The sequence below is a fragment of the Quercus robur genome, chromosome 2 (genome assembly GCF_932294415.1).
Source record: "Quercus robur chromosome 2, dhQueRobu3.1, whole genome shotgun sequence".
Taxonomy (NCBI): Eukaryota; Viridiplantae; Streptophyta; class Magnoliopsida; order Fagales; family Fagaceae; genus Quercus; species Quercus robur.
In genome coordinates this window covers 96,025,560-96,051,021 of record NC_065535.1, presented here as the reverse complement: position 1 = coordinate 96,051,021, position 25,462 = coordinate 96,025,560, and the positions used below count along the sequence as shown (strand labels likewise).

At 36.9% G+C, this 25,462-nt stretch overlaps 1 protein-coding gene and 1 pseudogene across 1 annotated transcript; both read left to right on the top strand.

The window, feature by feature from the left end:
- Positions 1–5,460: 5,460 nt before the first annotated feature.
- On the top strand, positions 5,461–8,014 carry LOC126716045 (G-type lectin S-receptor-like serine/threonine-protein kinase At2g19130; annotated as a pseudogene).
- Positions 5,463–6,422, top strand: LOC126706011 (S-locus-specific glycoprotein S14-like). Its single transcript, XM_050405272.1, has 3 exons — positions 5,463–5,708; positions 5,847–6,067; positions 6,221–6,422. The coding sequence occupies exons 1-3, from the start codon at positions 5,463–5,465 to the stop codon at positions 6,420–6,422; spliced, it is 669 nt and encodes a 222-aa protein (XP_050261229.1).
- Positions 8,015–25,462: the final 17,448 nt, after the last annotated feature.

Genomic DNA, 25,462 nt, shown 5'->3' with positions numbered 1-25,462 from the left:
CTTTTGCAAATTAATATTTTCCTAATTATCACTCCATCACATAAAATAAAAAATAAAAAATAAAAAACTCCATCAAACCTAATTCATGAGCATCAATAATTCATCTCTCTCTCTCTCTCTCTCTCTCTCTCTCTTAACATTACCATTTTTCAACTTCCCATTTATGACTCCATCAAGCCAAATCTATTGCCATTTTCATTCAACCACCATCTCTCTCTGGCTCTCAATTAAAATTTCTTAACTTTTCAACTTTCCATTTATTATTTCGTTAAACTCAATATGATAAATTCAAACTCCCTTCAACTCTATGACTCTCCTTCTCCCTAATCAGGCAACTATGAAAACCGTTCAATTGCCACCCTATTAGAATTCAAAAAAAAAAAAAAAAACTAATTATGTATATATACTTCTGTGAATTTAGGATGTCTCTCTAAAGTGAGTTTTTTTTTTTTTTTTTTTTTTTTTTTTTTTTTTTTTTTTTTTTTTTTTTTTTTTTTTTTTTTTTTTTCAGGTTTTCCCTATTAATTTTGTTGGTGATGTGCCATTGAAGATCTCAAATGTCAACAACATTGGTTCCCATAAACCAACCAAAAAAACCTCAAAGCCATGGTGAAGAATAGAGTAAAAGAATTGCAATGAATTTTGACTACTATAGTTTATGTGGTCATTAATTAACCAATGTTTAGAAAGTGGTGTCTCAGATAGAAATGTATATTCATTTTTCCAATAAATTGTAGATGGATGAGTTTTTTTCCACTAATGGATACCTCTTATGTGCATTTATGTGATGTATTCACTATTATGGATAAAGTATTCTCTTTGTATATGAGTAGCATAAATCAGTTTTGTTGTATGTGCATATTAGTTGTAACATGAATGTAGATGCATAACTTAATACAAGATATGCTATTCTTTTTTTTTTGTGGTTTTGTATTGTAACAAATTTAGATATTATTATGGGATGCCTCTGCTGGAAGGCTTTGCAAAATTGCAAAATTCGATTCAATGGAAAGAAAATCAAATCAAAGGACATGCAAAAAACTAGATAAGGTAGCAATAGACAACCAACTAATTAAGCTAACTGGAACCGACTTACAACATTCTTAAATTAACCTATCAACTTACACAAGAGTCATGAAAATAATAATAATGATAAATTGATAGACTAATTTAAAATGTATTAAAATTATTGTGAATTTTTGTTATGTACCCGGTGAACATTACTGATTGTTGACCCCTGATCATGGTAGGCACGTTATTTTGGTTTGCTTTATTGAATTTGAATTTATGGTGATTCCCGACCCTGATTATGGTGGGCCCATTATTGTGGTCACATATGATACAAGTATGAGGAGAGCAGTTTTGGGCTGAAGAAATCTCTACAATGGTCCTCCGCAAATGGCCCATATTGTAGTTTGAAGATCAAAGAATGTTGTTATACAACGTGAGTTGTTTTGAACTGAGAAGGAGAAGGTTCGTCTGAAGAAAGACTAGCATAGGCATGAGATTTGTTTGGTGTAAATAAACCTGAAATGCTTGAAAGAGGCGATGGAATGGATGTCACCCAAAAAAAAAATCTCTAAACAAAAAAAGAATCAATTTTACCCCCAAAATTTTTTCTAAAAAATGAGTCATTTATAAGAAAAAATAAGGAACATAAATCAGTTTTCCTTAAAAATGTTTTCTTAAAAATAGTCACTTACAAGAAAAAGTTTTGTACAAGCTTTAATCAATTTGTATATGGGAAAGGTGGAATTCTTCCAGTGAGAGAAAGACCAATTTTTCCACTATATATACCATTCCCCATCCTATTATAACCGAAGCTGCCCAAGCAGCCTATATCCCCAGAAATTTATTTATTGAACACCAAGAAAAGATTCAGTAAGGCTGGAAATACCAACTATTCGTCCCATGAACATATCTTCACCAACAGCAAAAAGATGATCCATCATTATTGGATCTGCAATCAGCAGCAATCAGGAAAAATGTTGAATGTACCTCTTTGTGATTGCCCAAAAGGATTTAGACCAACAAATCCAAGAAATTGGGACTTATATGACTCCAGTGAAGGGTGTGAGACACGAATTCCTTTAAATTGCTCAGATGACAAGTTTCTCACAATACCCAACATGCGCTTTCCGGAAGCATCATATCATCCTGCAGTAAAACATGTTGGAGAATGCAAATTAAACTGCGTGAGCCTTTGTTATTGCGTTGCTTACTCTTATAATAACGAGTGTTTAATTTACGAAACAGCACATATAATTGTACGGCAACTTTCTTCTAATAAAGAGTTAGGTGGAGATTTTCATATACGCATATCTGCATCTGAGCTAGTGGGAAGTAAAACCAAGATATCGAAAAAGGCTGCCTGGGTTGTTGGAGTTCTCGCTGTGCTCATTCTTCTCATTGGCATTGTATTGACAATTATGAAAAATTAGCCGCGAACCTGCACATTGTGTGTAATAATTATTTTTATGGTGGTTTTATTAATTTTTTTTTTACAATTTAAACTAATTTAATAATGAGTAATGTATTTCATAATTATATTTTTATTTATTATAGGAATAATCATAAATATAATATAGGAACAATCCAAAACACAAAAAAAAAAAAAAAACGAAAACTAAAAAAAATTAATAAAACTTAACAATGATTAATTGAGCCAATATTAGGATAAAATTTTGTTTTTGATAATCTATTAAGGTTATTTTCTTTGTAGAAATTATAATTTCGGCCGTCCAAAACATATTATCAAATAAACAATTATTAGCAAAATCTAAGAATTAAATTTCTATAGATGCATTGTTATAAAATAATAAAAATAAAAATAAAATTGCAAAAGTTAAAATTTGTCACCTATCCGATTATTTTTGTTTGGCTAACATTTGCTTTTCTTTAAATAAATGGCATTATAGAGTACTTTTAATACAACTATTAAGAGTACTTTGTCCATCACAAAGTATTAGAAAATAAACAAAAATTAGTAAAGTCTCATAATAAATATCAAATTATCAAAATCATGCTATGTAATAGAATAATATTATATTTTTATATGCTATATTTAATTCTTTAGAACACAATAGGATAACATTTAACAATCAAAGAGAATAAAAAATAAAAAACAACAACAACAACAACAATTTAAAAAACAAAACTAAATCACAATTTAAAAAACAAAACTAAATCATATTAACCCAAAATAGAGTTTTAAAGAATATAAAAAATTATCAACCTAAAGTAGAGTTGCAAGAAAAATAAAAAAATCCACCAAAAAATTTAGAGAGAGAGAGGGAACCTTTTTTTTTGTGAGGGAAAACTATGCATAAAATAGAAGAGATAGTAACAAATTTATAGTAAGAGGGTGTGAATAAGAAGAGACAAAAATAAAGGAAGATGAATGGAAAAAGGAAGAATGATATTAATGTAGAGGGTAGTGAGGAGATGAAAAGTTAAGGGAGGAAGAAAGATTGAAGAAGTAGTGGGGAGATAAAATGGTAAGGAAGAGAGATGTAAAAAATAATTATAAGAAAATTGAAAAAAAAAAAAAAAAAAAAAAAAAAAAAAAAAAAAAAAAAAAAAAAAAAAAAAAAAGGCTTCAACGTTTTTTTTTTTTTTTTTTTTTTTTTTTTTTTTTTTTTTTTTTTTTTTAATCTGAAAAGGCTCACACAAAACCCTAAAACTGAACTAAAAAGGTTTTGGGTTGGGCTTGATAGTGGAACTAAATAAATAAGAGGTGGGCTGGATTAATTATACAGATTTGTTATAGGGTGATAATAGAAGTAAATAAATAAGTAGTGGGCTGCATTTATAGGGTTAAAAATTGTAAAAACCATTTTAAAATTATAGGATAAATTATATTTTAAAAAAGAAAAAAATATATATAGGAAAAATTATACAACTATCAAAATGCTGAACGTTAGAACTCATGCCCATTCCCCATTGCTCCGTTATATGCAACAGCCCTTCCCTTCCACCATTTGCAGTTACATGTCATCGGTTGACTAGAAAAAGTCCAGAATTGAAAAAAATAACTTAAACTAAAATTAAAGCACAGCTTTTGCGGGTCTCCTTTCCCTACAAAATTTAATGTTTTTTTCCCACATATAGAGAACAGGACCAAAGACTTGGAGGTGTCAACAGTTTGGTTTGGTCAAGTGCCTAAGAGCATCCACATCAGTCCGTGGATAATCTTCCAAAATACAAAAAATTGCTCTTTTTACACATTCTGACACAGAAATGCTCCACATCAATGCTACTAAAATTGTATAAAAATGTGTATATCTCTACACGAGCTACAGTAACCGTGTAAATATACACGATTACTGTTGCTCGTCCATTTATTATTTTATTAATTTCCCATTCGCTCCCTTTTTTCTCTCTCTTCTTCGTGCTCAACAAACTCAGTAACTTCCCCACTCCTCATCTTCTTCTTTTTCCTCAAATGCACACAAACACACCCATACACAAACACATCTACATAGAAAAATCAACACAGAGATACACTTGCTAAAAAAAAAAAAATTAGAGATACACAAACACACCCACACACAAACAAACCCAAACGGAAAAACAAAAAAGAGACAGATCGGTGCTTATCGGAACGATCAGAGCTCGTGGGTATGGGTCTTGCCTGATTGGAGCTAGGGAGATCGGTGCTTGTGGATCGGAGTTAGGGAGAACTGAGCTGTGGATCGGTGCTGTGGATCGATGCTTGTGATCGGAGCTGTGAATTGGTGCTGTGAATCGGTGCTAGTGACCGAGATGATGTGGATTGGTGCTTGTGACCGAGAGGGAGAGTGATGGGTATAGAGAGATAGACCGAGAGGGAAAGAGTGGGTATGGAGAGATAGAAGAGTGAGGGCAAGAAATCAGAAAATATGGTAGAGAGAGAGAGAGAGAGAGAGAGCGCGCATATAAAAATGGGTAAAATGGGTTAGTTGAGAGAAATAATAAAATAATTGAGAAAATTGATTATTTAAATAAAAGAGATGGTAGAATAGATGAACTGATGTGAGTGTTTTGTAAAAGTGATGGTGTAAAATAAAAAAAGTAGGTTTTTGGTGTAAAATAAACAGAATCTTTTAGATGAGCTGATGTGAATGCTCTAATATAATCGAAGCCTACGTATGTGCTGATGTAGCAAGATTAATTTAAGGGTAACTAAAATCTATGATAAACATTGTCCATTCAATTAATAAGACTTTTATTATCTTTCTTCTCCCCAAAAAAAAAAAAAAAAAAAAAAAAAAAAAAAAAAAAAAAAAAGAGGAAGGAAGATAAAACTCTCACTTGACACTCGATATGATTTTGCCCTATCAAAAAAAAAAAAACAAAAAAAACTACAGCTCTCACATACCAAGATCTACAATTGCAAACTGGGGCTAAGCAGAAGCCAAAAGCAGGAAATCTACACTCCAACCAAGAAGTCATGGTCTCATTTTGCTGTACTCCTCCTCATCATGTCAATTAAAGCCCATCAAGCCACTGCATCTGATAGCATGTACCCAGGTCAGTCTCTGGCATGGAACCAGACCCTTATTTCCAGAAGTGGAATTTTTGAAATGGGTTTCCTCAAACCTGGTAAGTCTCGCTTCTTTCGCCTAGGCATATGGTATAAAATTATATCAGAGTTTACGGTGGTTTGGGAAGCTAATCATGTATTCTCGAACCCAACACTACAACTTTCTGAGGATGGTGACTTGTTGGTAACAGAAAAAGGAGGTGAAGATTTTTTTCTTCATAGTGGCTTGGTTTATTCTAATTATACCATTGGGAGAGGGGTGCTACTTGACTATGGAAATTTTATTTTAAAAAGTAAATTTTATAATACTGTATTGTTGCAGACTTTTGAGCCCGAGTTTACAACCGGTACATGGCTGCCAGGGGCCAAGGTGCCTGCTGTCAATACAACTACCAATGAAAGTGATGATAGTTTTCATTATCGTATTCCGTTTCTAGCTAAAGGGCAGTTCTCTGCTGAATTAGAAGTAGAAAAAGATGGAATGGGTTACTTGATATTATATAATACTATTCTTCCTGATGGCCATCAGTATAAGTATGGCAGGTAGAGTCTACAAAAGAATTGACTAACCAATACGTAAACGTGTCCTATGTTTCCAATAATTATGAAAGATATTTTATATATTCTGTCGTTCCTCCTTATAAATTCACAAGATTTGTTTTGAATGTCATCGGAGAGCTCAATCTCTATGTATAGGACAATGATTTACGCCAATGGAATTCAGTTCGGAAGACACCTTCGCAAAGTTGTGAGATTTTGGGCATCTGCGGGGACAATGGTATCTGTAATGAGCGGAATTTACCTCTTTGTGATTGCCCCAAAGGATTTAGACCAAAAGATCCAAGAAAGTGGGACTTATTTGAGTACACAGGAGGGTGTCAGAGAAGCAAGCCTTTAGAATGCTCAGATAACAAGCTCCTCACGATGCCCAATATGCGCTTTGTAGAAGCAGCAGAATATCCAGTCACCAAAAATGTTGATGAATGCAAATTAAATTGCTTAAGCGATCGTCATTGTTTCGCTTACTCTTATAATAATGGGTGTTTAATTTACCACGGAACGCTTAGAAATCTATAACAACTCTCTCCTGATGATAAATTAGGTGGAGATTTTCATGTTCGCATTTCAACATCTGAGCCAATGGGAAGTAAATCAAGATATCAAAAAGGGTTGCTTGGATTGTTGGAGTTCTCGTTGTGCTCATCCTTCTCATTGGCATTGTATTGTCAATTATTTGGAGGCATTCCACTGGTGCACTCAAGGAAGTGGAATTTTCTTTAATTATGTTTAAGTATCGAGATTTGAGAAGAGCAACAAAGAACTTCTCCCAAAAACTTGGGGAGGGCGGTTTTGGTTCTGTTTTTAAAGGGGCATTGCCAAATTCAAGAGCTATTGCAGTGAAGAAAATAAGAAGTCTAGAGCAAGGTGATAAACAATTTCATGCAGAAATTAGTACTATTGGAGCAATCCAGCATGTCAACCTTCTTCGCCTACGTGGTTTTTGTGTAGAAGTTTCAAAAAGATTTCTTGTCTATGATTTCATGCCGAAAGGTTCTCTAGAATCTCATTTGTTCCAAAAGGTTTCCAGGATATTGGATTGGAAGACAAGATATCATATTGCCATTGGGATTGCTAAAGGGTTGGCCTACCTTCATGAGAATTGTAGAGATTGCATCATACATTTTGACATCAAACCTGAGAACATATTGTTGGATGAAGAATAAAATCCAAAGTGGCTGATTTTGGGCTTGCAAAGATAATTGGTCGTGACTTCAGTCGAGTTTTGACAACCATGAGGGGAACTAGGGCCTATCTAGCACCAAAATGGATTTCAGGTGAAGCTGTTACTCCAAAAGTTGATGTTTTCAGTTATGGGAAGCTTCTTTTTGAGATACTATCCAGTAGGAGAAATATAAACATGCTAGATGATGAGATATGTAACTACTTTCCAGCTCGTGTTGCAATTGCAATAAACAAAGGAGAAGACCTTCTGACACTAGTAGATGACAAATTAGAGGGCATTGCCAACATGTTAGAGCTAACTAGAGCTTGTAAAGTTGCTTGTTGCTGCATTCAAGACAATCCAAGGGATAGACCAACTATGGGCCAGGTAATTAAAATTCTTGAAGGAGTTATGCAAGTGGACACGCCTCAGGTACCTCTTTATTTCCAACGCCTGTTAGAAAATCCAACGGATGCCATTGTTGACCATGCGACTCAGACTTCTTCGAGTTCATATTAATGTAAAACAAACTATGTCTCAACTTTGTCTTTATCATTTGTGAACTCTTTTGCAGTGAAAAAATGCTTTCCCACATTTATGTAACGCAAATTAAGATAAAAAGACTCCATTTGTTAGTAGCTAAGGAGTCAAGTGCATGTAGGTGTGCCTACCAATATGCACTTCTGTGTGACAACTTGTTTGATGTGTATTTGTTACTTTCTTTTCCTTGCCATGTTTCTTGTTAAGCCTCAAATGGAATCATAAAATGCCAATCTGCTGCTGACTGGTTTTGTGGCTGAATAGCCTTAATTTCTTTAGATCATAACTCCAATAATTCTGTTAGAAATACTGGAAGATTGTATTGTATTTCATAAAAATAAAAGAATATACATCACTGCCTTTATATAGGAGGCATATGTGTGCTATACAAGTAACCTAATTTGAGCCTAAAGCCCATAACATAATATACATTAACAGCCCCCCTCAAACTCAAGGTGGATGTGAGATCAACTTGAGGTTGTCAGCCAAATCACGAGTGCGTCCCTTAGGAAGTGACTTGGTGAAGATATCTGCAAGTTGATCTTTGGAGGAGACGGAGAAAAGCTTAAGCGCACCATGGACAAGATGATAACGGATAAAATGACAATCAATCTCGATGTGTTTAGTCCGTTCATGAAAGACATCATTATGAGCAATATGAATGGCACTCTGGTTGTCACAATAAAGGGGAGTAGCAGAGGAGGTAGACACACCCAAATCCTTAAGGAGCCATCGTAACCAAAGGAGCTCAGATGTGGTATCAGCAAGAGCACGATACTCTGCTTCAGTACTGGAGCGGGCCACAAAAGTTTGTTTCTTACTTCGCCAAGAAATCAAAGAAGAACCAAGGAGAAAACAGTAACCTGTAGTAGACCTGCGATCAGTAGGATCTCCTGCCCAATCAGCATCAGAGAATGCACGGAGTACAAGAGGAGACTGAGCTGAGTAGAAAAGGCCATGAAAGAGGGTGCCTTTCAAGTATCGAAGAATGCGCAGAACAGCAGCATAGTGAGTTGATCGTGGAGCAGACAGATACTGGCTCACCTGATGAACAGCATAGGAGATGTCTGGACGAGTAACTGTGAGATAAACTAGGCTGCCAACCAATCGTCTGTAAAGAGAGGGATTAGACAATGGTTTCCCCCCTGAGGGAGTCAGATGCGCATTAAGCTCAACTGGAGTGTCAACAGTCTTGCTATCAGTGAGTCCAGCTCGAGACAAGAGTTCAGAAGCATATTTAGCTTGAGTAAGATAAAGTCCATCAGTAGAATGAGTGATTTCAAGACCCAAGAAGTAGCTGAAATGTCCAAGATCTTTCATCTCAAATTACTGACTAAGAAAATTCTTGAGTTCTTGAATGCCACTGAGGTCATCACCAGTTATGATCATATCATCCACATACAGGAGAAGTAAAATAGTGCCTTTGTCAGTGCGACGAAGAAATAAGGCAGAATCATAATGACTGGCCATGTAACCCAAATGAGAGATGGTAGAGCTGAATTTGGCAAACCAAGCTCGTGGAGCTTGTTTAAGGCCATAAAGTGCATGTCGAAGGTAACAAACCTTATTTGAGTCAACAGAGAGACCAGGAGGAGGTTGCATATAAACTTCTTCAAGTAAATCCCCATTAAGGAATGCATTTTTGACATCCATCTGAAAAAGATCCCATTTACGGGCAGCAGCAACAGCTAAGAGGGCACGGACAGATAAGATACGAGCAACCGGAGCAAAGGTCTCTTCATAATCAATCCCATACTCCTGTGTAAAACCTTTTGCAACAAGACGAGCTTTGTAGCGCTCAATGGACCCATCAGAGCGAGTCTTAATCTTGTAGATCCACTTACAACCAACCACAGATTTCCCAGGAGGGAGTGTCACCAAATCCCAAGTATGGTTTTTAGATAATGCATCAAGTTCCTCTTTCATTGCAATCTGCCATAAAGGGTCAGTGGAAGCCTCACGATAGGTGTGAGGCTCATGTAATGTAGCAAGAGCAGTGTAACAATGATAGTCAAGTAAATGTGTAGGAATAGATCTTACTCGAGTTGAGTGACGAGGTGGAATGTCTTGTGCAAGATCTTCAGGCGGAGCAGGAGCAGGGGACCCAAGCTCAGGGTTGGGGTTGGGTAGCTCGTCTTCAACCTGTTCATCTTCCACCTGTTCATTAAAGGGTGAACTAGGAAAGGGATCAGTGATATCTGGTGGTTGGACAGAGAAGTCTACAAGAGAATCAGGAGCAACTACAGGAGGAATATGTGCCTCATCTGGAAAAAGATCTAAAACAGAGGAGGAAGATAGGGAGGCACGAAATTGAGAGAGCTCGACAAAGAGGCGATGTTCCCAAAAGACAACATTGCGGGAAACACGAAGACGATGAAAGACAGGGTCATAACATCGATACCCCTTTTGAGTTTCGCCATAGCCAAGAAAACAACAAAACCTTGACCGAGGCTCAAGTTTGTTATGCTCATGTGGCTGAAGAAGAACGAAACAAGCAGAACCAAAGGAGCGAAGGCGGTGATAGTCTGGAGATGACCCAAAAAGGCGCTCATATGGAGTTTGATTTTGGATAACCGGACTCGGAATGCGATTAATAGTATGAACAGCATGAAAAGCAGCTTCGCCCCAAAAAGGAGCAGGAACTTTGGCAGAGAGAAGAAAAGCACGAACAGTGTCAAGAATATGACGAAGTTTCCATTCGGCTCTACCATTTTGCTGAGAGGTACCTGGACAAGTTAGTTGATGAACAGTGCCATAGGAATGCAAAACAGCTTGGAAAGCATATTGAGTATATTCAAGAGCATTATCAGATCGAAAAATTTTGATGCGTTTGGAAAATTGAGTTTCAACCATTTTTGCAAAATTAGAATATACTTGCAATAATTCAGAACGATGTTTCATATTAAAAATCCAGCTATAGCGAGAGTAATCATCAACAAAGACAACAAAATATCGAGACCCACCAATACTAGAGACAGAAGAAGGGCCCCAAACATCAGAATGAATAAGGTCAAAGATATCAGTGGATATTGATTCACTAGTATTGAAGGGTAAAGCTGGTTGTTTTCCTAATTGGCACGAAACACAATCAAAATTTTTTGTAGACACTGAACCTAACAAACCTCTAGAAGCTAATTGTTGTACCCGAGAGGAGGATGCATGACCAAGTCGAGCATGCCAAAGTGCAAGGGAAGGAATTGAAGAAGCTGTAGCAGCTGCAGCAACAGAAACAGGAGCAACAAGTGGAAGACGAAGGTTGTCCACGGGAAACATACGCCCAACTCTGGGACCAGTCCCAAGCTCCTGTCCCGTCCTCGGATCCTGCACAATACACCCAGAATAATCAAAGATAATGCGATAACCCAACTCAGCTAATTGTCCAACAGAAAATAAATTATAAGAAAGGTCAGGAATATTAAAGACTCCAGGAACCGAGAGATTGGAGGTCACAACGGAACCTATATTATGACCAGACATTGTGGAACCATTTGCTGTGCAAATATTAAGAGGGTGCGGTGTAGGTTTAAGGTCAGAAAATAAGGACGAGTGAGGTGTCATGTGATTGCAACAAGCAGAATCCATAAGCCAAGAGGTAGGAGACATACCAGATAAAACTGAGAGAGAAGAGGAATAAGATGCATTACCAACCGTACGAATGACATTGGCGATGATATTTATAAGGTCATCTCTAGAAATGGTGAAAGTGGATCCAGAAGACTGAGACTTTGCAGAGACGGGAGCCATAGGTGGGACACTCTTAGTGTTAGCAACAGTAGCAGCAGAAATGGAAACAGCTGATTTGTTACGTTGGTAGCAAGTCTCAATATTATGGCCAAAACGTTTGTTGGATTGTCGGCGACGATTGTTGCAAGAGGTAGAAGACTTGTCCTTATTCTGCATTTTGAAGCAAAATATGCAAAAATGGAGCGCAAAAATGAAATCTACGCGAAAAACTGGGTAAGGAGGACCCGGACTGCAAAAAGTCAACTCTGGTCAAAAGTCAACGGTCAACGGTCAACCGGTCAGTCAAAGTCAACGGTCAACCGGTCAGTCAAAGTTAACGGTCAACCTGAAGTCAACGGTCAAATCCAGATTCAGAAGGTGACATCAGCGGATGACGCAAGCAGTGACGTCAGCAAGCTGTTAGGGCTGACGTCAGCGATAACGTCAGCGAGGCTGTTGAGGCGCGTGGAGGCGCGTGAAAAGAAGTTGTGGCGCGTGGTGGCGCGTGTGGCGCGTGATCGGCGGAACAGCAACTTTGAACGGCGCGTGGAGGCGCGTGCAGTCTCCGATGGCGACGAGGCTTCCACGAGTGTGTAGATCGGCGCTGGACAATCTCAGTGGTGCCTTCAAAATCGTAATCGGAGCAATAATTGCAGCGGGGCAGTGGTCTGTGCAGTGTGAAACTCTTTAACGACGGCGGCTGCAGGTCCGGAACCCAAGGACGACGGCTGGATGACGTCGGAAGTTCAACGGCGAGAGGCTGCGGCGGCAGTGTGATGGCGGAAGCGTTGTTAAAAAGAAAGCCACACTAATGAAGACAAGACTGCTAAGAAAAGGTCAGAGCAGTGGCTCTGATACCATGTTAGAAATACTGGAAGATTGTATTGTATTTCATAAAAATAAAAGAATATACATCACTGCCTTTATATAGGAGGCATATGTGTGCTATACAAGTAACCTAATTTGGGCCTAAAGCCCATAACATAATATACATTAACAAATTCAATTGTCTTAATATCATTGAACCGTACAACCCTTAGTTGCTGTTAGGCTTTGCGGCTATTTCAATAGCTATCTGTCGTATGTAGCTATATGTTGTATGTCCTGATACAGTCATATGAGAATTGTATGTTAGTATTGCTAGCAGGGTAGTTTAGTAATTGAGTAGTTGCTGCTGAGCTTTATTCAGTTAGTTAGTTCAGTTGAATTCAGTTAGTTAGTTTGTTGGTTAGCTTAGGCGGGAAATGGGATTCAGTTGTATATAAGCTACCAACATGATCAATGAGGAATTATCCAGAAAATTAGCTGAACCTGTCTCAACTTCTCTTATCTTCTTCTTCTCTAAGCTCAGGAGGTTGGTTCCCTCGAAGTATTGTCTATCTTTCTCTTAATCCCTATATCTCTGTTCTTATTCTCTGTTCTTAAACAGTTTCTTTATCATGCACAGCCTCATTTTTTGAAGAAGTTAGGCCCCCCTACATCTGGTGCCAACTGCCTAGATAGGAGCCACAAAATTCAATCCCTTATGGTTGGATTTGGGTATTCATATCCAGCTCAACCAAAGTGGAAGTTGGGTTGGATTTATTTTAATTGTTCGAAACCTCTCTATCATATTATCCTCCAATTTAAATATGATGCCGAGCTTTTCAGCAAACACTTGAGCAAATGCCACTTTATTGAAGGAAAATATATACATGATTTTTGGTGGCTTTTGTTGCTTGCCACTTGTTGCTTGATTATAGTATCTAATGCTGAGGTTTGTTCTCATGACTTGAGGAGCACTGGTTCAGAAAAGCATTAATACAGTGTTCGACAAAGGTTTTTTTTTTTTTTTTTTTTTTTTTTTGAGAAGAAGCTTGACAGAGTTGACACATCATTACAACACAGAAATTCAAATAAATGTTTCACAGCAAGACTGTATTCATTGTCAACATATTCATTAATCTTCTTGTTACTTCCTCTCTGTTGCCTACAGTTTTCTAATTTAGCCCATGATAACAAGTAGAATTTGAATTCCCTCCATTTATTTTTTAAATGGAGAACCGTTTCCTAATCCTGATGCCTCTAAAATTCCTTGCAATTGATTGGGAATAAAAATTTCTTTGCCCATATAATGACCCATGTGGAATTCACCATATTAGGCCGTCGCTGTCTGTTGCCCACGCATGATAAGAAGCAAGACTGGTACCAGAACAATATAGAAATACTTCACCAAAGCTATAACTGTCTTTTATTTCTATATGAAATTTACAATTTAATTTACCAAAGCTATCTCCAAGCTATTTACGGCCTAAAAGATTGAATGAAAATTCAAATAATAACAAACAAACAAAAAAATAACTGTAAGCAAAAAATGGGAAAAAAATGCTAACACTCATCAAATTCCAAACAATAATAAAAACAAGCAAATACTAAAACCATGCAAATTAAAGCATCAATTTCAAATTCAAGGCATTGCATGTATGAAAAATTCTAAAATATTTAAGAAAAATTATACAACTATCAAACCGCTGAATGTAGAACTTATATCTATTGCTCCATCCTATCAAAAAGCCCTTCCCTTGCACCATTTTACAGTTAAGTGGCTAAGTTTGTCTTTGTGGTCTAAACAATTATACGACTTGGTCTTTTTGAATGATCTTCTCTTGTCAAATGGGAATTTACTTTATCTATGATTTTGTGTTTATAAAAGTTGGATCCTCAAACTAGAGAATGTATGCAACGATGACACATTCCTTTCTCAAAGCATACAACAATGATACATATCATTTCTTCTAGATTAATTTTTTTGAAATGAACTAAATTTATCTTTTGGTAATTACTTTTAAACACTTTAATTCATATTTGTTGTGGTTATTTATGTCAATTTTTATGTCTAATTTTTTGTAATAATATTGTAAAATGAATGCTGCTCTTCCTCTTAAAAAAATGGACTTCTGCTCTACCCTTTGATTTGAATTGTTGTCATTTAAGATTATTTAAAGTATTGTTATGGCTTTTTTTATAATAAAAAAAAAGAATCCGTTAAGGGTTTTTTTTATAGGCATTTTCCTCAATGGGATTTGAGGTTTTCTTGTTTCTTTCCTGCCAGCAGGTTGGGTTTCAACAAGGGGAAAAAGAAAGATACGGATTGTTAACTTGCCATTTGCATTATTAAGAAACTGGACATGTGGGAGAATTTTAAAAGAGATACCTATGAACAGTACCTAAAATACTGTATCTAAACATTGCCCTTTTAGTTAAATATGTCTGCCAAGAACTTTCAATGCCTACTTCAAAAGCCATGAAACAAGATTGGTGCATTGCCCCAATTTATGTTTTGTCTATCAAATATACTCATAGTCTAAATGATTGCAATGGTCCTATGTGTTTTCGACTAGATAAAAAATTGTTATTAAAATCAAGAGTTTAGCAGCAAAAATTTCAAAGTAAGACGAATAACTTATTCTGATTTGATTGTTTACTGGTCTAAATATTATATGCTATTCTATATACATCTATTGTTCTTTCAAATAAAATAACAATTAGGGCGCGTTACTTACAGTTTCCGAGGCTGATAACAATAATCATACTATTTCGAAGGATAAAATTCTTCAATAGTGAGACCATTATCAATGATCCATTCAAAAGCATAAAAGGGTGGACTTCCCATATCCACCATTTCCTTCAATGCTTAATGCATTATGTCACACTGAATCAAACAACTCAGGTGGCGACATAAGCATTTCAAAACCCTGAATCGTTTCCACCACAATTATTGCCATGGCCCAACAACAAGCTGCAGACAATAAAATTTATTTTAGATTTTACATAGAATAAGATAGGGGGAAAAAAAGTATTTCATTGAAAGAAAATGTAACAATTTAATAATAAAATAATTGAACTAAAAAATACTTACTGATAAAAATATACATAATGTTGGGGGAGGGCTTAAAAATATCAAAATATACATAATTATAAGGTAAGAAAGATATTCTCAAAAAAAAAAAGGTAAGAAAGACTGATAAAAAAAAAAAAAAAAAAAAAATTCCTTCTTAGGTTTTTGTTTTTCCCTTTCCCATCAAGATGAGAAGCATGTATTGATGAGATTTCTGTTAGTATCAAGAAAGTTCTTTATCACCTAGGACAAATGAATATTGGTGAGACAGAAATTTTATTATTCTTTCATGGTACTAAAATCATTTGAAAATGATTTTGCATTAAATTTTCTAGCAAACACATGTTGATGAATGTTTCTTGTGGTTTAAAGATCTAAACTTTGTATTAAACACATTTTTTTAGTGTTAAACTTAGCTCAATAAAACAATGCATTCTGATTCAATTTAAGAAGAAAGATACTAGCAGGTTCAATTTCTTTAGATCATAACTCCAATAGTTCAATTGCCTAAATATTATTGAACCATACGACCCTTAGTTTTCATTATCTTGCACTGCCCCAATTTTTGAAGAAACTAGGCCCTCCTACATTTGGTGCGCTAGATAGTACAATAAAAACAAGAAAATCCCAAAACTATGCAACTTAAAGCCTTAATTTCAAATTCAAGGCACTGCATTATGAAAAAAAATCTAAAATATTAAAGAAAAAAATTGTACGACCATCAAACTGCTGAATGTTAGAACTCGTGCCCATTGCTCCATCCTATAAAACATCCCTTCCCTTCCACCATTTTACAAACTTTGTTCAATCAATTTACTACTTGGTCTTTTTTTCTTTTTCTTTTCCTAAATGATCTTATTATTTTCTTCTTGCCGATTGGGAATTTATGTTGTCTGTTGTTTTGTTTTTGTGCTAAGATGTGTTTAATTCCATGACACATAATTGGGCTGTTTTGGTCCTTTTCTTGTTTACAAACTATGTAATTATTCATTTTGTTCTGGTCTATAATATTATTCAGCCAAGAAAATAAAATAAGATAAAGAAAGAGGAGATTTTTTTCTGTTTTTTTTTCAAAGAAAATATAGAAAAGATTATTCAAATGACGTAAAATTGGTTCAATGGGAGTGACACGTGCCTCTCTAATGACCATACAAATTGTATATGTTAAAAAAAGCAATAATGACCATACAAATATTTTTGGGAGTATATGTATTACGTGTAATAATATTTAACTACGAAATTGTAAACATGTATAGAAACTTCATGTCTTCGGAGTAAAAGGTATTTTTGGATCATGAAAAATAGTGTTCTTTCCTCTTATATTTATGATCAGGTTTACTTATTAAATTTATAGTAAAATTTATAATAAATAATGATGCCGAAAAATCAACAGTAAGCCACACAATTCTCACGTGCTCGAAACAACGCCTGCACAATACAAAGAGAGAAGACCTCATAGAGGGCAACGGTGTGATACCGGTTAAATGCCCTTTGAAGATCAAGTTAGAACTTCTCACAACTCTAGAGTGTCATAGCTGAGATGAATTATGCATATCTTAGTCAGTGAGGGTATTGGGACTTTTATAATAATAAAATATTGACATCTTTTTCCTTGGTTTAGAAGTCTTTTCCTTATAGGAGTCCTTATAAATGTATTTTTCGGAATCCTTTCCTAGAGTCTTTTTGACCAAACTGGGCATGGGCACAAGAAATTTCCTTATACGTATGTGTGGAAACCAAGTTAGGGTTACGTCAAAACCGTCAGTCTCGCTCATCCCTTCATCATTGGCTCCGTCCTAAGTTAATTCCGTCAGCTTTGTAGACTTATGTTTGTCACGTGTTGATAGATGCAAGACTGACGAGTTGGTTTGGAACGTCGCCCTACGCCTTGTCATGAGTAAGTTCCAATATTACAAAATTATGTTTATCAATAAATGTGAAAAAATAGGGCACAATTTACCCACTCCCAAATATCTAACAATTTTCCCTTTCTTCTAATTACATAGGTCAAAAAGCAACAACTTTGACAATGTTCTTGGACCATTAAAACGACTTTGATTTTCTGGACTTTAAAAAGTCCAGAACTAAAAAAAGCGACTTAAATAAAATTAAAGAGAAGAAGAAAACAGAAAGATCTCACTTGATATTCGTTATAGTATAATCTGCAATAACAATATGGCGCAAAGAAGAAGCCAAAATCAGGAAATCTGTACCACAATCAAGTTTTCATGGTGGTCTCATTTTGCTATACTCTTCCTCATCATGTCAGTACTCAAAGCCCATCTCGCCGCTGCATCTGATATAATTTACCCAGGTCAATCTCTGGCACGGAATCAGACCCTTACTTCCAAAGGTGGAATTTTTCAAATGGGTTTCTTCAGCCCTGGTAAGTCTCATCACTATTACTTAGGTATATGGTATAAAATGATAGCAGAGTTTACAGTGGTTTGGGAAGAAGATTCAACATACTTAGGCTTGGAGCCAGGCTCTATGGCACTAGAACTTTCCAAGGATGGACTACTGGTAATAAAAAAAGGATTTAGAAGTGATTATCTTGGGCCTTATGACTCTTATTCTAATTCTACCATAGGGGTGCTTTCTTGACAACGGAAATTTTATCCTAAGAAATAAATTAGACGATATTGTACTGTGGCAGACTTTTGAGGAAGCACTTAATACGTGGCTGCCAGGGGCCAAGCTGTTGCTTGGTTTCAATACACTTACCAATGAAACATAAACTAATTTTCTACGGTCATCTAATGCTGGTTCTCTGCTGAATTAGAAGTAGAAAAAAATGGAACGGGTCACTTGGTACTATATAATTCGGAATATCGTCCTAATTATAATACTAAATATGGTGGGAATCTGTCTAGGAAAGAATTGGCCAACCAATACATAAATGTATCATATGTTTCCAATAAGAATGGAAGCTATTTTATATACTATGTTGTTTCCCCTTATAAATTCGCAAGAATTGTTTTGAATAACATCAGGGATCTCACTCTATTAGAAACAGAGTAAAAGAGAGATTGAAAACTGAATTTACTCTTTAATTGAAAGAATGAAAGCAATTACAAAATAATTATCACGTATGCTTTATATACACGAAAACAGGGGCTAACAGAGGCTAACAAATTTTCCCTCCAAAAATAACTAACTAACTAATTATCAATACATCCAATTACAATTTGACATCTGTCACTTCTATTTGCTTCTTCTTGTTTCTCTGACATGTGGACTCCCCTTTAGTTTTTCCTTCTTTCTTCTTGACTCTACTTGTTCCACCATGTTGACCTTCTTCAATTTTAATACTCCCCCTCAAGTCCTGAACTGAAAGATCATGGACTTGAAGATGAGTTTCAATCCGTAACTCCTTTGGCAACTGCTTTGGCATGAAAATATCTTGCAAACCCAACTTCTGTGTCAATCTTGTGAAAGAATTGAAGCCTAAAGCTTTGGTAAACACATCAACTACCTGAGCATTTGAATTCACATGAAAAGTTTTAATCATTCCCTCCAGAATTTTGTCTCGAACCAAATGACAGTCTACCTCAGTATGTTTAGTCCTCTCATGGAAGACTGGATTAGCAGCTATATACAAGGCTGCTTGATTATCACAGAAGAGCATAGTTGGTTTGGGGTGCTCAATTTTTAAATCCTTAAGTAATTGAAGTACCCAGATCATTTCACATGCTACACTAGCCATTGCCCTATTCTCAGCCTCTGCCAATGATCTTGAAACTACCCCTTGTTTCTTTGATCTCCATGCTATCAAACACTCTCCTAAATACACTACATATCCTGTCAGTGACCTCCTTGTATTAGGGCATCCAGCCCAATTAGCATCGCAGAAGGACTTAATATGTAAATCATAGGTGCTTGAGAAGAAAAGTCCCTTACCCGGGGATCCTTTAATATACTGAAGGATTCTGTGAGCAGCAAGTAAGTGAGGCTCTCTAGGTTTTGAGACAAACTAACTCAACCTATGCACAGCATAAGTAATGTCAGGCCGTGTCAAAGTTAAGTATAGTAGTCTCCCAATTAACCTCCTGTACATTCCAGGGTCTGCTAACAACTTCCCTTCAAATTTAGAAAGCCTTAGATTCTGCTCCATAGGAAATTTAACTGGCTTTGATCCAAGAAAAACAGTATCCTTCAAAATTTCAAGTGCATACTCTCTTTGTGTCAAGCTGATGCCTGCATCAGTCCTTGCCACCTCAAGACCTAAAAAATACCTCAAAGAACCAAGGTCTTTTAAGCCAATTCTATCATCTAGTAACTTCTTCAAGCTGTTGACACAATTAGGATTGTTTCTAGTAAGTAAAATGTCATCAACATACACCAAAAGCACTGTAAAAGAAGTCCCTTAATTGTGAGTAAACAGTGAGTAATCAGATTTGGATTGAACAAATCCCATTTGAAGAATGGTTTTGGAAAATTTGTCAAACCATTGTCTTGAAGCCTGTTTAAGACCATAAAGACTTTTGTTTAATTTGCATACAACATTGGCCCCCTTGCTATGAAAACCAGGTGGCAGACACATGTACACATCTTCATTCAAATCACCATGCAAGAATGCATTGTTAACATCCATTTGGTGAAGAAACCACCCTTTCACAGCAGCCAAAGTGAGTACAATCCTGACTAACACAGACTTGGCCACTAGTGAAAAAGTCGCAGAATAGTCCAAGCCAAACTTTTGTGTGAAACCCTTAGCAACCAGTCTAGCCTTATATCTTTCAATAGAGCCATCAGGGAGATATTTAACCCTATAAACCCATTTACAACCTATAGGGCTCTTACCAGGAGGTAAAGGCACCAAACTCCAAGTGTCAGTGACCTCTAAAGCCTCTATTTCCTTATCCATGGCAGCCCTCCATTCAGGATATTGCACTACCTGATGGAAAGAGGCAGGTTCTAAAGGAGTGGAATTAACTGCCATAACAAAAGACTTAAAGGTAGGCCCAAGGTGAGAATAGTCCAAATAGGCTGAAACATCATACGGCAGACCAGAGTGGGGCTTAGTACTGACAGACTTGCAAGCATACTAAGATAGGTAAGGAGGTGGTTTATGTGATCTAGTGGACCTTCTGCGAGTAGGATTGGAAGTTGAAGGTGAGGTAAGTGGTGAAACAGTAGGGGAGGAACTAGGATTAGAAGTCAATGAAGGAATGCCAATAAGGTCAGGTTCTGCAGAATCAGCTGCTGCACTAGATGATGCAACAGGTAGGGTGCTAGGTGCATCAAGTGCTGCATCAAATGTTGCAACAGGTAGGGTGCTAGGATCCACATCAGTGGTAGAAGGAATGTCAATTGAAATAGAGGAAGGAAGATGAATAGTATCAACAGATTGAGATGATTCTGAAATACAATGAGGAAAAATGAAATCATCTAAATAAGAAAGGGAAGGTTGTGAGGAAAGAGCATTAGGGAAAATATGCTCATAGAAAATAATGTTTCTGGATATGTGAACAGAATTGGAAGTGAGATCAAGTACCTTATAGCCCTTAATGCCTTGGGGATAGCCTAAAAACACACACTTCCTAGCTCTAGGTGCAAATTTGTCTCTATTATGAGGTAAAGTTGAAATGAAACATAAGCAACCAAAACATTTGAGATGATTATAAGATGGTGATGATTTAAAAAGAAGCTCATAAGGACTTTTGTTACCTAAAGACTTGGAAGGAAGTCTATTAATAAGGTAAACAATAGTTAGAATGCAATCTCCCCAAAAACATAAAGGAAGTTGTGATTGGAACCTTAAAGCTCTTGCAACATTGAGAATGTGTTAGTGTTTTCTCTCAACAACAGCATTTTGTTTAGGGGTTTCAACACAAGTCAACTGATGCAAAATTCCATTTGATTGAAAGAAATCCTTAAGATAGAATTCAGTTCCATTATCACTCCTTATAGTTTTGACTTTGCAATTAAACTGAGTAGACACCATAGAAACAAATTGTGGAAGATACACTTGTGTTTTAGACTTATGTTTGAGCAAATATACCCAAGTGGATCTAGTAAAATCATCCACAATTGTTAAGAAAAATCTAAAACCATCAACAGTCTTTGTAGCAAATGGACCCCAAAGATCACAATGAAGTAAATCAAAAGGATGAGTTGAAACATGAGTGCTAGCTGTTAAAGGAAGTTTATTCTATTTTGAAAAATGACAAATATCACAACAAGAAGTAGTTTTATTGATATTAACATCATGTACAAGTTGCTTCAACAATTGAAGTTTAGAATGAGAAGGGTGTCCTAATCTACTATGCCATAAATCTGATGAAGAACCAGAAGTAACAGCAGCAGCAAGTACAAATGCAAAAGATCTACAACCTGAATCTTGCAGTAGAAATAGGTCATTGTGTGCTTTACCCAGACCAATCGTGCTCCATTGAGCAAGGTCCTAAATAAAACAACAATCATCAAGGAAAATGAGGCAACAGCAAAGTGATTTTGTGAGTTTGCTAATAGAAATCAAGTTGAATGTAAAAGAGGGCACACACAAGACATCAGTTGAAATTAAAGTGAAAGAAATATGCATTGTGCCTATGTGTGTAACTAAGACTTGTTCCCCATTAGGCAAATAGAAAAAAGTATGGACTATTGAGGTAATTGAAGTCAATTGAGCAACAGAATGAACCATGTGGTCTGTTGCTCCTATATCAATGATCCAAGTATTGGATTTATATGCTTGTCTATCAACTACTTGAGCAGCAAAGATAGAATGGGAAAGATTAGGTGGAATCCAGAAGGAATTACCTAAAAATTTTAATGAAGTAGAAGGAGAGGATGATGTGGAAGGTAAAGTATGTGGAATGGAAGGGTAAGAAGTCATAACAGAAGCAGCTTGGTGACCAGTCTGAGCATCATTGTCTGATCCAGTAGCCATATGACACTTCAGAAAATTCAGAAATTGCTTACATTGAGCCTATGCCAATGATAACTGTGTACTAACTTTCACAAAAGAACCTCCACCAAAGTGACCAACATGGTTCTGTGAAGCCAAATCTGATTGAACACCAGCACCTTGCAAAGCTACTCCAGGCAAAAAACCAGAATGCACACCACTAGACAGTAAACCAAAATGCACATTTGGATCAAATCCACAACTTCCTGTGGTTTGCATTGAAGCAACTTGATTTGCCATGGCCTTGTTACCTCCTTTTGGCTTGTAACCAGGAGGGTAACCATGGAGCTTATAGCATTTATCAGGTATGTGTCCAATGAAGCAACAATAAGTGCAGAGGCTGTGATGCAGTGTTGTGATGTAGTACTGTGATGCAGATGCTATGTTACAGTACTGTGATGTAGAGGCTATGATGCAGCAGTAGTCTACGACTAGTCTGGATAGTGTAAAGGCTATGATAGTGTGTTAATAGTATACATGCCTAAGTGTCCATATGAGAGTGGTACATTAGAGTTGGTTAGGACTGTGCAAGTCAGTTAGAGTTAGTTAGAGACTGATGGGTCATTGACAGTTGTTTTGGAATTGTATAAAAGACCAATGAGTTGTATAGTGGGTAATCAAGCAAGTGTATTTTTCAATGCAACCCCCAGAATCAAGACTCCATTCCACCTTCCATATTTCATGTTTAAAGCAGAGGTTGGGTCAACATGTGGTGCCTCTTCCTTCCTTACCCCCGTGGATTCTAAGGGCATTATTAGACCAAAACCTATTGTTGTTTTGCAAGAGAGGTCTCATCAGTTGAGGCATAGGGCTATTACACAAGTCCTAATTCAGTTGCAGGGGAAGGTACTGTGAATTTGTACCAACTACAGCAACAATTTCCTCCCCTTGTGCATAAGGTGTTTTAATTGGAGGGGGTATTGTTAGGCATAGTTTGTATGTTGTATAATATAATGGGTTCTATGGCAGTAGTCTGTGAAGCAAAGGCTGTGATGCAGAGGTTGCGATGAAGAGGCTGTGCTGTAGTGCTCTAATGCAGACGCTGTGATGCAGTGCTCTGATGCAGAGGCTATGATACAGTGCTGTGATGTAGAGGCTACGATGCAGTAGTAGTCTATGACTAGTCTGGATAATGTAAAGGTTGTGATAGTGTGTTAGTAGTATACGTGCCTAAGTGTCAAAACGAGAGTGGTACATTAGAGTTGGTTAGGACTGTGCAAGTCAGTTAGAGTTAGTTAGATACTAATGGGTCATTGACAGTTGTTTTGGTGTTGTATAAGAGACCAACGAGTTGTATAGTAGGTAATCAAGCAAGGGTATTTTTCAATGCAACCCCCTGAATCATTACTCCATTCCACCTTCCATGTTTCATGTTTAAAGTAGATGTTGGGTCAACATGTGGTGCCTCTTCCTTCCTTACCCCCTTATGGACTCTAAGGGTATTATCTGTCCAGAACCTGTTGCTGTTTTGCAAGAGAGGTCTCATCAGTTAAGGCATAGGACCATTACTCAAGTCTTAATTCAGTGGCAAGGGGAAGGAACTGAGAATGCTACTTGGGAGAATTTGTACCAGCTGCAACAACAATTTCCTCACCTTGTGGGCAAGGTGTTTTAATTAGGGGGGGGGGGGTATTGTTAGGTGTAGTTGTATGTTGTATAATATGATTGGTTGTATGAAAGTAGTCTGTGATGTAGAGGCTTTGATGCAGAGGTTGTGATGCAGTGCTGTGATGAACTGGCTATGATGCAGTGCTGTGATGTAGAGGCTATGATGCAGAGGCTATGATGCAGTAGTCTATGACTAGTCTGGATAGTGTAAAGGCTGTGATAGTGTGTAAGTAGTATACGTACCTAAGTGTCCATGTGAGAGTTGTACATTAAAGTTAGTTAGGACTGTGCGAGTCAGTTAGAGTTTGTTAGAGACTGATGGGTTATTGATAATTGTTTTGGTGTTGTATAAGAGACCAATTAGTTGTATAGTGGGTAATCAAGCAAGTGTATTTTTCAATGCAACCCATTAAATCAAGACTTCATTCCACCTTCCATGTTTCATGTTTAAAACAAGGATTAGGTCAACATGCAATGCCTCTTTCTTCCTTCCCCCTGTGGATTCTGAGGGCATTATCAGACCAGAACCTGTTATTGTTTAGCTAGAGAGGTCTCATCATTTGAGCCATAGGACTGTTACTCAAGTCTTAATTCAGTGGCAAGGGATGGTACTGAGAATGCTACTCTGGAGAATTTGTACCAGTTGCAGCAATAATTTCCTCACCTTGTGGTCTAGATGTTTTAATTGGGGGGGGGGGGGTATTGTTATGCAGAGTTTATACGTTGTATAATATGATGGATTGTATGGCAGTAATCTGTGTTGCAGAGGCTGTAATGCAGAGGCTGTGATGCAATGTTGTGATGTAGTTCTGTGATGCAGAGGCTGTGTTGCAGTGCTATGATGCAGAGGTTGTGATGCAGTGTTGTGATGTAGAGGTTATGATGCAGTGCTGTGATGTAGAGGCGATGATGCAGTAGTAGTCTATGACTAGTCTGCACAGTGCAGAGGATGTGATAGTGTGTTAGTAGTATACGTGCCTAAGTGTCCATATGAAAGTGGTACATCAGAATTGGTTAGGACTATGCAAGTCAGTTAGAGATTGATGGGTCATTGACTGTTGTTTTGGTGTTGTATAAGAGACCAATGAGTTATATAATAGGTACTCAAGCATATGTATTTTTCAATGATACCCCCTGAAACAAGACTCCATTCCACCTTCTATGATTCATGTTTAAAGTAGAGGTTGGATCAACATGTGGTGCCTCTTCCTTCCTTCCTTGCCCTCTATGGATTCTGAGAGCATTATCAGACCAGAACCTGTTGCCGTTTTGCAAGTGAGGTCTCATAAGATGAGGCATAGGACTGTTACTCTAGTCTCAATTCTGTGGCAAGGGGAAGGTACGGAGAATGCTACTTAAAAGAATTTGTACCAGCTGCAGGAACAATTTCCTCACCTTATGGGCAAGGGGTTTTTATTTAGGGGGGAGTATTGTTAGGTAGAGTTTGTGTGTTGTATAATATGATGGGTTGTATGGCCGTAATCTGTGATGCAGAGGCTATGATGCAGTGCTATGATGCAGAGGCTATGGTGCAATGCTGAGATGCAGAAGCTGTGA